This window comes from Montipora foliosa, chromosome 2 (assembly GCF_036669935.1).
Source record: "Montipora foliosa isolate CH-2021 chromosome 2, ASM3666993v2, whole genome shotgun sequence".
NCBI classification, from domain to species: Eukaryota; Metazoa; Cnidaria; class Anthozoa; order Scleractinia; family Acroporidae; genus Montipora; species Montipora foliosa.
This window is the reverse complement of record NC_090870.1, coordinates 62,557,931-62,572,930: the sequence shown is the minus strand read 5'-3', so window position 1 is coordinate 62,572,930 and position 15,000 is coordinate 62,557,931. Positions and strand designations below refer to the sequence as shown.

Here is a 15,000-nt window from a genome sequence, read left to right as displayed (position 1 = left end):
TCGAGGGTTCCAACCCCGTTGAAGTCCTGAATTTTTCAGACTTTCGACGCAATACTAAATTGCGCTCATAACTGCGAGGCAACATGGTTTCATTTGACAGTGTAATGTTATTGTGATACAACTCAATTGGAACTTTCTTCATTGATTTACCGAGCGGAATTATTTTCCGTGTGTTGCTTTCACACCGCACTTTGCATAACTAACTCAACTGACTCAATTTGTCCATGATGCTCAGTTCGTAAGTCGATTTGTATTTTCCAAATTCTAATGCCAAAGTACTTTGAAAGAGTAAAGGGGGACAAAAACATCTCTTTCTCGCAGAAAGTTGAGTTTAATTTGCGTCGTTATTCCTGTGATCGGATATTGGGTTCGCTGGTCGGATACTGGGCAGCAATGGTTATCTGTAGAAATGCATATTTCACCACGGAAACGGCGGTAAAAACGCAAACTGATCTTGTTTTCATCATATTACAGACTAAGCATATTGCTTCAGGGGCAAATTTCACAGCTCTTGCGACTAAGGAAAAAAACTATAGCACTTCAAACTGAAGTGGTCGGATATTGGGCAACATACTGTACTGAAACCGATAACCGATCAGAAAGCTGCCTCGAAGTTGCGGCAGCAAAAGACTTGAGTTTTATCATATACGTGGTATTGCCATGAATATGACTTGCTTTACATGGGAGGCTATAGTGAAAGTCGCCGGTAGATAGTCACTATGAACAATATATACCTAAGTTCTAGCTTTGTAAGTATTTCCTGCGATGTACCTCAAGGATAGCCCCTTAGACCGATTCCCTTTGATTCACTAATTTCTCCTTTCCTAACCTATGACGCACTTGCCTGGGGTAACAGATACTTCAACACACTTCATTCCTTCGGTTGCTCAACATTAAACTTTTCACTCAAGTAACGGAAATTTACAAATACATTACCAGAAGCCTGAGAAATGCAGCAGATAAGTCACAAATTACGGTTATTAAACATTCCTATTCAAAATATCAATTTCTTAAATAGATTCTAAGAGTTAAAAATGATCTTCGAAGTAAATACTAAAATTTGAACAATTTTCTTAAGCAAGTAATTTTTTCCATGATTTATTTATTGCAACAAGGATCAAATTAATTAACCTATTCCAAATCGGTTGCACATAGTCTCTTTGTGCTTGACGTGTGGATCTCTCTAAGTGCAAAAAGGCTTTGCTTTGGCACCCTTTTCCTTTTGGGTTATACAGTTATTTTTAAAGGGGACCAACACTCGTTGTATCTTTTCGTTTTTCGTTTCATCAATTGAATATGATAAGGATTCAAAGTTACTTTTGTGGCATGAACCTCAAGCCATTGCGGTAACAAATTCCATTAGTTACTGGGAGCCATTAATTGATTGGGTGTCAGTGAAGAGATCACTACGGTGTGTCAACAATATCGACTTTCAAAATAAAAAAACAAATCCTGTTTCTTTTTTTTTTTTGCAACGATTGTCGAACGATAATTGGCACTTTAATGCAACGAAGACGAGCCTGCGAGCAGGCTCTCAGTGATTCGAGGTACATGAAGAGCCTCTGTTGTCAGCTGCGGTTTCACAGTTAGTGGCCACGTCTTCCTATTACAATAACACAACGATTGCTCTTTCACAAATGTAGATTTTTAAAGACTAAAATCAGTGAGAATAAAATTGTTCCACTAAAAGTGCATACAGAAAAGTAAAGAATAGAAAAAAATATAGCTTATCTGCTGAATACCCCGCCACTTATTTGCACAATAATAACAGACTCGTTCTAAAAGTTGCCTATAGTAATGACGTTGGTACGAAGGTTCACGTTTTTCATCAAATAGAGTCATGTTTTGAAACTGAATTCGTTTTTTCTATTCTTTTAAAAGTGTGCGCGGAGCCAGGAGATGCGATTCATTCACTTTCTCTTCCTTAGATTGGATCAAGAATTGGACCAAGAATTGTTTGTTGGAATTTTTTTCACGATCACTGAACATAAAACCACTAAACCATAATACTAACCTTTACTAAAAGCAAAACACCTAAAAACCTACCTATCTCTTTTGCTCCGGGATTTTCAATGGGGGCTTTGGTTTTGAACGAATGAACTACGGTATTAATAGCACTTGTCGACTTCGTCTCAAGAGTCTTTAATTCATGATGTGGGCGGAACACTCCAGTTCTACTTCAGTGACAGATCTGGTATAGACCACACTTATAGTAATAAACAACGTTCACGTTTTTCATCAAATAGAGTCATGTTTTGAAACTGAATTTGTTTTTTCTATTCTTTTACAAGTGCGCGCGGAGTCAGGAGATGCGATTCATTCACTTTCTCTTCCTTTCATTGGATCAAGAATTGGACCAAGAATTGTTTGTTGGAATTTTTTTCATGATCGCTAAACAAAAAGTGTGCGATAAACCATAATACTACCCTTTAATAAAAACCTACCTGCCTCCTTTGCTCCGGGATTTTTAATGGGTGCTTTGTTTGTGAACGAATGAACTACAGTATTAATAGCACTTGATAACTTCGTCTCAAGAATCTTTAAATCATGATGTGGGCGGAACATTCTTCTACTTTGACAGATCACGTGTTTCCGAGTTAATGGCTTTTGTACTGGTACACCCTCTCGATAATACTCGATGAATTTAAAGTACGTCTTATAAACGATTTATCCCACCAACAAATAATATCGCAAACAGTGGGATGGGAAATTAGAATTCAAAGTACCAACACGCAACGTATTTTTGCGCGAAAGTAGAAAGTTGTTTTGTAGTTTTCTTTCTCGTTGGTCGAAAAAAAACTACTTTAAGCTTTGATTTTTAAAAACCATAATTTTTTAAGCCTGATTTTTAAACCACTTTTTAAGCCGCAATATCAATGTCTTTATATACTTCGAACCACTGAGAGCCTGCTCGCGGGGTAGTCTTCGTTGACTCAACGAATAAAAGTGCCAATTATCGGCAATTATCGTTCAACAATTGTTGCAAAAAAGAAGCAAGATTTGTTTTCCTTTCTTCCACCCGGTTTATGTTGAAAGTCGATATTGCTGACACACCGTAGTGACCTCTTAATCACTGACACCCATTGAATCAAAGTCTCGGTAAAGGAAAATGAGGTGTCCGTGGAAAAATGAAATTGTCTTGCCGTTATTTTTTGTACAGGGTCAAACTCTGTACAGGGTTTTTTGTACAGGGTCAAATATCTTATTAAAGCTGATAGATTGAATTATTTGAATAGAGTTTTACTTTTTCGGTATTTAACATTGCCTTTTAGTTTTGAGGCCTCAAACTCAAAACGACCGAGTCTGCTGCAGAATCTGCTGCTCCTTCACTTTATTGCGAAAATAGCCGCACTTTGTTATGCACTCCAATATCGTCTGAGGAATTTTTGATATGTCAAGAATTGAAGGAAATATCACGCACCAAAGTCGAAACTCTCATCTCATACTTAATTTGGGCAGAAACAGTGCCATAAAATCAGTCTCCGAAGACAAAACGAAAAATTCCTCACACGGTATTTGGGGTAGTACAATCATCTATTAGAACTAAAAATTTGGAAGCGATAACTTAAAACCCGTCGGGAGAGGAGGTCCGAGAAGTCGTAATTTTCGCGTCAAAATAAACTCTTGAAGATTTCGCGTGCAGCTCACGGTCTGCTGAAAAACTCCGCCCCCTACTTGAAACCCGATTGTGCTGAGCCAATCAGTGTTCGGTCACGTGCTAAGGTAGCAGATCGCGCGTGAAGGCTGTCAATTGATACCCAATCCTTTCAGGTCTGATTGACATGATTCGTCAATCATTTTTAAGCTCGCAGATTATGGCGGGAATCAAAGAAAAGCGATTTTAGTGGTTTCAAAAATTAATTTTTCAAATTTTTTTTTCGGGAAAATATACTCCACAGTCCACCGATTCAAAATTTACAAAAACAAAAAAATTGAGCTAGGCGCCCAAATTTACCTTTACCGAGACCTTAATGGCTCAGAATACGTGTTGGAATTTGTCATCTGAATGCCTTGAGATTCATGCCACAAAAGTAACTTTGAATCCTTATCATATTCAAGAGATCAAAAGAAAAACGAAAAGATACAATGGTGTTGGTCCCCTTTAAAAATAACTCTATAACCCAAAAGGAAATGGGTGTCACACGTCCGTCAAGCACAAAGAGGCCATCTGAGACTAACCTAGAATAGTTAAATCAATTTGATCCTTGTTGTTGCAATAAATGAATCATGAGAAGAATTAATACGCTGCGAGCAGTCTCTATTTTGCTCTGAATCGTTGAAACGAACGAACACTTCAAAGTGGCTGAAACTGCGGGTCGCAAATACCGCGGGCGTTTGTTAATGTCACCGAAGGAAGATTCAAGCGAATGTAATTCGCCAGAATTCGCCATACGCTTCACAGTTCGAAATCAAAAGTCTTAAGACTACCGCAGATGATGATGGAAGCAAGGAATGCCTGCTTTAATCCTTAATTTCTGGTGAAGCGACAGTGGACAAACAATCCTTTTCGCAAAACCAACTGTTGCTTGATTATTTTGGTCATCTTTGAATCGGAAGAATCGTAGAATCGGAGAATAATTTCAAAAGCGTGTTAAGGTGAAATCGCAGAATTGGAAAATGAAATCGAAAGGAAATCGAACACTTCAGTCGTAAAATAGGCAGAATCGGAGGCTTTTTACTCGTAAAATAGGTAAAAATCGTAGTGGTATAAAATTGGAAAATAGTACCTGTAAATCGGTGTATACTATATCTGCGATTTAGCGATAATCGCAACATCCTTGCGGTACGGTATAATAATAATCACGGTTGGCACAACTTTTCACAACAGTAAAACTTTGATTAATAAAGCTTTTAATGAAACGTGTGGGCAGAATAGCCAAAACATCTTGCTTTTCAAGAAGAACGAATGCGGCTCCTTTTCTTGTTTTAAATTCTCATCTTAAAGGGCCTCCAAATTACCGCGAATTTAGAGTTGATTGACATTTATCAAAGTTGACGTCATCTCTTCTCCCGAGATCGACCAATAAGAACGCTCCGTCACCGGAGCTCCAGTGTTCCAAAACGCAATATGAAACCATTGCAGTCTCTCTTTTCACTCTAAACCAACGCCCGCGGTATTTGCGACCCGCAGTTTCAGCCATTAAAAGTTCAACGTACGCGTGCGCGTTTCTTTCAACCATTCTAGAGCAAAAGACTGCTCGCAGTCTAAAGAATTAATTGAACAAGAAAATTGTTCAAATTTTATTACTTACTTCGAAGATCATCTTTAACACTTAGAATTTCTTTAAGAAACATGATTTTAAGTTATTTTGAATAGGAATGTTTACTAACCGCAATTTGTGACTTATCTGCCGCACTTTTGGTATTGTATTTGTAAATGTCCGTTACTTGATTGACAAACTTAATATTAAGCAACCGAAAGAATGGAGTGTGTTGAAATATCTATTACCCCAGGCAAGTGTGTCATAGGTTAGGAAAGGAGTAATTAGTTAATCAAAGGGAAAAGGCCATTTCCGAGTTCATGTCTGCCTCCTCTTCAAAGCGAGTCTAAGTGCGAAGTTTTTCTTATGAAAATTAGTTTTCATTCATATGTAAAGTAGAACTAATTACCATCACAAAAACTTCGCACTTGAACTCGCTTTGAAGAGGAGGCAGACATGAACTCGGAAATGGCCTATTGGTCCAAGGAGCCTCCATCCTTGAGGTACACGGAAGGAAATACTTACAAAGCTAGAACTTAGGTATATTGTTCATAGTGACTATCTACCGGCGACTTTCACGATCATATGCATGTCAATACCACGTATATGATAAAACTCAAGTATTTTGCTTCCACAGTGAGTGAGCCTGAAGCGAACGAATGAGGTAGTTCTCTAATCGGGAGAAAGAATTTTTCTTCGAAACACAAGGAATTGTGGTCGCGACAAGATCAAAGGCGCATGGAATTGTGGTTATGCGCAAATGGATGAATTAGAATGCACGGGCCGATCCTCGTAATAATAATAATAATAATAATAATAATAATAATAATAGTAATAATAATAATAATAATAATAATAACAATTTATACATATTTATATAGGATTGCTGCATCAGTTCTAAGAGAAAAACTGCTATCAATGCAGGTCCTGTACGAAAAAACAAAGATTTATAAAGATTTAAAATACGGATAATAACAATGATTTAAGATAGTTACATTCAAAGGAAGATTCGAACAGTTTTAGATTCTTGGAATTATTAAAAATTTTTGCACTTTTGTAGAAAAAGCGCGCTTGGTGCATTCCAAGTTTAGTTTATTTAAAATAAGGTCATTATTATTTCTAGTTTTGTGGCGGTCACAGTTTCTTACGTTAAAATAATTAAAAAGGTATCTAGGAACTCTATTTGCAATGCACTCATTAACAAATCTTAAAATGTGTGTCCGTTTTCTTTAATAGAGAGGTTCCAAGTCCAGTTTGGTCATAATTTGATCAGTTGATAGTTTTGAGGCAGCCTTGAAGTAGACGATTCTCGCTGCTCTTCTTTGTAGTCGTTCAATCTTGGCACTGTTTCCTCGTCCGCATTCATGCCACACAACATCACAATAATCTAGAACCGGGAGGACCATGGCTTTATAGAGTCTATTTGCAGCTTCTAGCGTAAGTGAAGGTCTTATTCTAGAGAACATACCGAGTATCTTAGATACCTTCATCCTCACATGGTCCACATGGTCATTGAAGGAAAGGGTGTCATCAAGAACAACACCCAGGTACTTAAACGTATCCTTATGCTCAATGGACTTTCCATTTAGGCTTATATCATTTTCATCACGCTTTTGTCTCGCGAGTCGTTGGCGGGTGCCGAACGTCATGAATTCTGTCTTCTTCATGTTGAGAACAAGTTTATTGTAGTGAAGCCATTGCGATAAATTAGCTACATCAAGGTTCAACTTAATTTCAATGTCCGAGGTGGGTGTGGACGGCAGATAGATCACTGTCTCATCCGCGTACATCATGATGTTGGAGAACTGGATACAGGACGGTAGGTCGTTTATATAAACAGTGAACAGTACAGGGCCAAGGATGCTGCCTTGTAGTACGCCACTAGGGACAAGTATCGGACTGGATAGTTCATCTCCGACACAAACAGCCTGAGTCCTGTCTTACACAGAGTCTTTGTTCCTTCTAAATGTCTGAACAAATTGCTCGTTACAGAGAAGATTAGAACAGAAGCTTGCAGCCACATTTCTACTTCAAAATAACTTAATCTGTAAAACTGTTTTTTTTAGGGCGTGTTCTTTTGGTACTATTCCGGAATAGGAATACACGGAATAGACGGTATTCGTGTTCTTTTGGGACCTATTCCGTTTTCGGAATGAACGAAATACTATTCCGTTCATTCTGCTCCCGATACCAGAATGAACAAAATGACCGGAATACGTTTAACTCGGAATAGGCAGAATGTGCGTTCTTTTGGGAAAGTTTTGGTGGGAAATGATACGCGGCCGGCCCGGCCGACGGCTTGAAAATTGTAAAAATTTGAATGCAATGGCGATCCAAATTGTCTACCGTAGATGCGAGTGTGCTTGACTTCTCTTTTGCTTCTTTAGCGAGCTATCAGTTTGTGTTTGTGTTTGTGCCCTTGCCTGGCCAAAAGAAATGACGTTGGCATTAACTGGTTTCCTCGACAAACCCTTGTATCCGAACATGTTTACGCTGCCGTCATGGACTACGCAAAGCACTCACAAGTACAAAAAAACTCTTCGTCATCTTCAGCAAATGAAGCAAACCGAAATATCGAGAAAACCGACAACAAACTAGTACTTATGACCATATTTCAGCATATCGTGTTCCAGACTTTCGCGAAACCTTTTTCAGTCGCCATGCCAACGCAACTGGTGCTTGCGCAGATGCAATAGTTCCCGGGTCACCTTCGTTAACAGCATTTCTTATAGCGTTCTTTTGCGAATTGATATTCCGTGTATTCTGTTATTCCTAATCCAGAATGAGAATAGCCAGGACACTCCCAAAAGAATGAACGCTTCTTTGACGCTTCTTTTATCGGTTATATACTGTGCATTCTGTTCCTCTGTGTCCAGTGTTCCCACTGTTCGTCTGTACTTACTGTTATTCTGTGCCCACTGTTCCTCTTTCCTCTATGCCTACAGTTCCCCTGTGCCCACTGTAGTGTTTAGCTTAAGAGACATTTGGTGATTGCTACATAATATACAGAAGTCGAGAAGCATGGCGGGTTTGTGAATGAAAGTGCGTTATACTAAAGTGTGACGAATCGGTTTATATCTTGGCCATCACTACATTTTTATTAAACGCTGAGTAGAAATATAATTCATAGACTTAACCGCAGACATAAAGTTTCATGAAAGATTTATCAAACTCACCTCTTTTTTTTGAGCCAATGTTACAACAATCAAAACGCATAGGCCATGCGGAGAGTGCAAAAGGTTATCCCGAAATGTCACAGCTTTCGGAGGAACATCAAAGAAGCCACAATACATGTCATAAGCGGTGTCAAATTTCAGATAACCAATGGCTTTCCCGACATTGTTTGAAAAAAGGAGTTGATTCAGTACAAACAGCAAACCATGGATAACGTTTCCTTTTTGGCCATTTTTGTTGGCCGTGACCGAGAGCAATCCCTCTAATTTTGTTCTGTTGTCTTGCATTGAACAGGATTGCAATGACGATCGCACACTCTCATTGACCAACTGAGGTTCGATGAATGGGATGAGCGAGATTTTCTTCTGTTTTTTTAGCAGTTTTGTCCGACCCGTTTTTCTGACAAATTGACTCATCCATTGATCCGGCGTGTCGTCGCAAGTGATGAAGAAAAGACAGAAACAAAATGGAATGTACAGTAATATAAAGCTGTCTATACCGCTGTCCCCTACATAACGCTATAGGGTCACGTACTCTCAGTCGGTCTTCCTATTTCGGTGTCACACAATGGCATCAGCCACGTGAACGAATCTTCCATCATAACCGTTTTAAAAGAGGCAGATCTGGAGGAGAACGAAGAAATATGTTTGAGCAAAGGGCTAAAGAAAGTGAAACACCTAAAACATGTCGATGCTTCCTTTCTTCAAAGAGAACTTCTCTTTGAAGAAAGGAAGCATTAGGTATGGAAATTATTTATGTCAGCATGTGTGGAAATGATCAAACAGATTATGACGATTATGGTTTCCTGTAGATCTTTATTTCTGTCTCTTTTTATACTTCATCTGTTTTACTTTAAGAATTACAAGATTTCGTATATTACCAAACAGGTATATCCTGTGTACAGGCATCCCCTATTCTCCCCAATTTTTTTTTTTCCGGGGAGAGGGAATTACCATAATATTTTTGCCTCTGTACATGCCTCCATTATAAGGCACATTAACCGGAAGTGGACTTTTCTACATTCTTGGGCGTTATATAACATTTCTTACTTTTTTACTCTCAAGGGATGAGCATCTTTGAGGCAGAAAGGCTCCTTAGATCCTACCGACAACAAAATGATTGCAATGTCAATGAGCAAGTCAAGCCTGGTAGAGAAAAAAGCTCTTCATCTGAACCGTAGATACGGCGTGACAAGGCACTTGGATGGATTCCAAATCCAAGAACACTAATGAATCACTTTTACAACCGAGTATATGAATCTTTTTTTTTTGAAAATGTCACTTTCTTAGCTATGTCAAAAAAAAAGTTTTCTGAAGAATTCCACTAGGCATCAAGGCGCCAGTACACGGTCCACCAAGAAGCTGAGAGCCTGAAGGCCAAAATTCAACAACTGGATAATGCAAAGAACCCATCCACTGCAGGTTACTTACTGAGGAAGAACCACACATTAAAACCTCAGGATAACGCCGTTATAAAAATGAACTTAAATCGAATCGAAGAGGCGGAAAAATCTTTGCAACAAATTGAGGAAAAAGTTAAGATAGATCTAGAATCAGCAGTTCTCTCCAATGGAAAAATTAAAACTGGCCGAAGAACGTCCCACAGGTTCAACGAGGATGTCATTTCTGTGCTGATCGAGCTCAAGACCAAGCTAGCTACGACTAAATCCAAGCTCACTGAGCTCGGAGCAAAGGCCTCAAATATCTTTCAGGTTGATTTTGCACCCTTAAAGAGGAAATTTCGTTCGAAAAAAACAGAATAAACACCGCGCTGCAAAACGTAAGGCTGTTCGTACCTCTCAGAGGACGTCAGCGGTTTTGCAAAAGATCGCCCCTGGCTTAGATACGGACTCTCTTTGCGAAAAGGGTGACATACAAAAAGATATCGTCTTAAATTTAAAACAAAGAGAAAAGAAATGGGCCAAATTATTGGTATCCCAAAATGTCACATCTCAGCTAAGCAGTGACGCGAAGGACTACCTTGCAGGCTTACTAGGCAAGGAAAGAGGTGAAGCAACTAATTCCTCCCACGTCGACGATAAGAACAAGGATGATGAAGATGATGATGATGTTGCCTAGAGTGAGGAACAAGACGAAAGTGATGATGATGTCTGCAGCGTTTCTGTACTGCACAAACCAGGAGAGGCATCTTCGTCAGATATTGAAGATTATGGTCCATATTGGAATAATTCCTCAGAGTCCATGCCATACCTCGATCATCTTTCAGACTAAATTTCGAATATTTGCGTTTTTCCTGGTTCCTTTTGCTTGGTTTTCTTTTCTTTTCTTCAGGCTTTAGCCTGACTGTATCCTTTGTTTTTAAACCGCCTTTGATATCAAAATGTTTAATAGGCAAGAAAATGCTCCGAAAAAACTGACAACAACGTCGTTATCTTTTGGTGACAGTGTACATGTTTAAATGTTTCTATCTGTGCTGTTAACTGATGACTTTCTCTCATATTCTGTTTTAAAATTGTAAGAACTTTGCACTAGGAAAAAAATCAGTTATGTGTTTTAGGAAACAGATATGCTTTATAGAGACTTTTTGTAAAACAGTGCTCCATGTTTACATGTGTAATTACATATTAAAACAGATACAGTTGGCTGAAACAAAGAGAATTCTGAGTTTGATGACTTGAGGTAAATACTTGAGCTAAAAAAATGGTAGCCCTCCCCTCAAAGGCGTTTTTAAAAAATTGGCCCTCCCCAAAGTGAGGCCCTCCCCCCAAACATAGTAGCACTCACTCCCTCCCTCCCCCCCGCTAAATAATGACCGGTCCCTTACTATCTGGCAAAATACGTCCAGCTTTATCCACGGTCCCATCTACCCCTTGTGACGCCATCACTGTTAACGGTCAGGAACAGCTTTGTCCACTAACTTGTGCAGGGAGAAGAGATCTTTCAAACTATACCAGAATTAGCACAATTCAGTCAAGGAAACTGGAGAAACGGCCAAAAAAACCATGTAACACTGACCTGAAAATCTCCATGAGAAGCTTGCTCCATTAGCCACCTACCTTTCTGAGCACCTAATTCTAAGATGATGAAAGGTTTCTCAGAAACTCTTCCCACCAAAATAAAGCCTACCAAATGCCCAGCAAGTTGAAAAAAAAATGAGGGAAGGAAAGCGAAAAGAGAGGGAAGGAGAAATTTTGCTTTCTGCGCATGCCCAAACTTTGCAAGCGCTTATTTTGCACCTGGCTGAAAAGGCCGCGGAGTGTACAACCTGGAAACGGGTTTGTAGGGAGATTTAGCTCTTAAACAGCACGACAGTGACCAAAAAAACCCTCAACTAGCTTCAAAACGTGTTTTGCGGCCAAATCTCTAGTAGCCAAAGGGTTAAGCGCTTCACTTCAAACAATACTGAGATGGTCGATCTAATCCTTTTTTTAGATTGGTATCCGTGTAGAACTCAAAATGTCAAATAATGAAAACAAAAACATTTCCACAAAAACACACAACACAAACAAATGCAACACATTTCCACGCAAAGTTAACAAATTGATGTCAATTTTTCATGCGTGTCCTGTTATTGATCATGAATTTCGCTCATCGTGGTCAGCTGTATTTTTTTAGTTAACCGTTGACCAGTTACTAGGATTCGATTGGATCGCAGGCTCAAATCAGGTTAACTTATTGTAAGAATAAATAACCCGCGAGCTCCGCTTTAGGCTTGACTAAATCTGAATATTATCAATATCAAGATAACTAATAAAAACAGCGAAGCGCTGTGGTCAGAGACTAGAGCCAGTAATATTCAGAAAGAGCATGACTAAACTGAAATGGAAAACGTACATTAAACTTGAAAACTAGATAAAATTAAGTCAATGGCAAATGATGCCCTCTCCAGTAAAAAGTATGACTTTTCATAGATAAAAGACGGCGATAAAAACAAGCATGTGTTGAGAAATGCATAAGATTTTAAATGGAAACTAGTGTAAATGTTTTCTAAAACAAATGAGAATTAACTGGTTGCTTTTATTACGCGCGCAGGTGTTTTTTTACACAGGCACAAAAGCTGCAATGATTCAAAACAAAACACTCTTAACAAAAAAGAAACGTCATCACTCCGCTCGGTGCTGCTTATTTGACCAGCAATGAGTCTGCAATAAATGACAGGTATTGTACTAAGACGATGCTTCTTACAGATGCCAATTCTAAAAATAATCTGTCATGTGATGTCGTGATCCAAGTTATTTGCGACGGTCTATTGTTTTCTCATCGCCAAGCAAAAACAATCGCAGACCTTTAAGACTAAGTCGCTTAAAAGCGAAGAGGATTAACATGACCTGATTAATTCCTGTTTTAGTGAAGCGATCCGGAAAGTATCGGTACTCTCCCCCCCCCCCCCCCCGCCCCCCTCCCCCTTCCCTGGAGAGGATGTTGGTGCATCGCACGATTTACTCGAATACGAGCACTCTTTCTTTCGCCGCTTACTTAGTCGAGCACGAGAATACAGTCACGAAAAAAAGTGGCCGCGCGAAACCAACTAACTAAGCGGCCAAAGAGGGATTGCCCGTAGTCTAACGATTAACCCCCCTCTCCCCTCCACTCTCCGAATGTGTCATCCATATCCGTTTATAAACGGAGAATGTGAAGCATGCAACAACCTGTTGACGTAGCCAGGCCTCCGATCAGCGACTCCTTATAAACAGGGGTAGGGTCGTACCTCTTGTTGAACTTTCATTGGCTGTATAGTGTCGACTTTCTATGTTAAATCTAACTTAACCATGTGATCCGAAGTAAATAAAACACCGGCGGTTCGAGCAGCTACAACAGACTTGCTTACTCCAAACCTGCAACTGATCGAGAATTATGGGCTCACCCGGAGAGAAGACGAAAGTTTTGATTGCACCCGATTCCTCTTATCAATACGGATCTGTAGGCGCTATCCATCAAGGGGACTTCAAAGTTTATAAGCGCAGATGGTACATCATGTTGGTGTTCTTCTTTTGCTCTGCCCTGAATGGTTTGAAATGGAACACATGGAGTCCAATCCAGGGAACCTCACAGGTTGTATTTGGTTGGAGTGATACAACTATTACCTTATTAGTCGCATGGTCGCCTATTGTATTCATAATTATATTTGTGCCGGTTTCGTGGTTGATGGACTCCAAAGGTGAGAATTTCATATTTACATGAAAAAAAAGAGCTTAGATACTGCAAGCATGCCCTTGTATTTCTCAGGATCTTGTGGTTACGTTCATACCCGGCCTTTTTTGTTTTTCTACTGAAAACGGTTTTGCGTGGGCTGTTATTGCGTGACGTCATGTGATAATCATAGGTACCGCCATTGCATAACAGTGTCAGCATTGCATTCACAGCGCAAACACCGCAGGTTTACTTTGCAAAAATTGAAAAAAAGCATTTGGCTGCATGCAAATCATGGAGACCAGCTAAACGCTTCGACTTTCTATCAAATTAGAAACTGAAAAATGTTTCTGAAATATTGAAGGGACGTTAAAAGGCTTTGTTATTTGATCTTATTTGCACTCCTAAAATGCAATCAACGAAGTCTGTGGGTCATTTCTTGAATCATTGAAAAATCACGAAACGATACGGGACATGGAAAATTAGTTACCTGATTATTGTAAGTGGAGAAGGTAAAGTTTTTTCTTCATTTTTAGAAATGAAATATATTTTCCATATGCAACCTCTTGTTTTTTGAGTTAACATGCACTTGGGTCAACTCGCTCCCAATCCACTTCGAAAAACTGACGCACGATACAACTTGTTCATTCATTCGGGGCTTCCCCACCCAGTGATTGTGTATATGTAATATTCAAACTTGTTAATTAAAAATATAATAAAATGTACCATATTAGGGAAACGAGCCAGGAATCGAAGAGCGCTGTTCAGAATCTACCATTTACATGAAACTGATTTAAGATAACTCATAATTAACTAACTACCACATACAGGTGGCTTTGTAACAAATAAGTACCCATGTTTTTGTAACCCGCTTAAACTCAACCCTTCAGAAACCCAAACACTTGTCGGCTCTCACAACAGCGAAGAATTCGAACAATAGGCCCTTGACATATTTTGTCACGAGCAATCCACCTGATCTTACTACAATCCGTTGTTTACACCCCCGAGAGTGCGTTGATGTAAAATCCCAATCGCCTTTTTGTGAAGCTTTCCCCTGGTGACCAATCGATATAAACATCATTTTATCACATTTTAAAATACTCTATGGGCCTCGGCTGACACCCTGGGTAGTATTCAATTCTTAAGACCGAGAATGCATAATGCATATTATGAACGCATACTGCATTCAGCACCGTCTGAGTTCTAGTCTCGTTCGCAGCCGTTCTTTACGTCACGCGTGACATCCAAAAAACGGCTGCGAAGGAGACTAATTTAATTCATGCCTTTTTCGTTTTGCCCAAACAGCTAAACAGCTGATAATATATCTATTCACAGAGTTTGATAACAATGTCTATATCGTCATTAAAATAATTGCAAATTGCAACTGTCCCGTCCCGAAAATTATGTCTTTTTGGGGTCGGAAAAGCTAAACTCATGCCTAGTGTTTCCCAAGAGATAAATTTTAAATTCAATGGCCACGAAATGTCGAGAATCCCTTCAAAAGTAATTTCCCAAACTTACGCCTTACCCTGGGT

The 15,000-nt window shown here is 39.3% G+C and overlaps 2 protein-coding genes and 1 long non-coding RNA gene across 8 annotated transcripts in view; 2 read left to right on the top strand and 1 right to left on the bottom strand.

Moving 5' to 3' along the window:
- Positions 1–2,568, bottom strand: part of LOC137984909 (uncharacterized) — a 26,600-nt gene extending 24,032 nt beyond the window's left edge. Inside the window, exon 1 of one of the 5 annotated variants that reach the window (XM_068832269.1) lies at positions 2,445–2,568. The gene's annotated coding sequence lies outside the window, so the exon portion shown is untranslated. Of the gene's footprint in view, positions 1–2,046; positions 2,147–2,444 lie in introns of those variants that run through there. The other 4 variants (XM_068832256.1, XM_068832278.1, XM_068832262.1 and 1 more) reach the window with 4 other exon arrangements.
- Positions 1–10,965, top strand: part of LOC137984949 (uncharacterized) — a 12,699-nt gene extending 1,734 nt beyond the window's left edge. The window contains exons 3-4 of one of the 2 annotated variants that reach the window (XR_011119209.1): positions 6,438–6,638; positions 9,440–10,965. This is a non-coding gene — a long non-coding RNA (uncharacterized lncRNA). The remainder of the gene's footprint in view (positions 1–6,437; positions 6,639–9,439) is intronic. The other variant, XR_011119208.1, reaches the window with a different exon arrangement.
- A 2,042-nt stretch (positions 10,966–13,007) lies between these two features.
- The window catches only part of LOC137984891 (solute carrier family 49 member 4 homolog), a 7,283-nt gene continuing 5,290 nt past the window's right edge, over positions 13,008–15,000 (top strand). Inside the window, exon 1 of the mRNA XM_068832232.1 lies at positions 13,008–13,493. Coding sequence (XP_068688333.1) covers positions 13,190–13,493 — 304 coding nt within the window. The 5' untranslated portion in view covers positions 13,008–13,189. The remainder of the gene's footprint in view (positions 13,494–15,000) is intronic.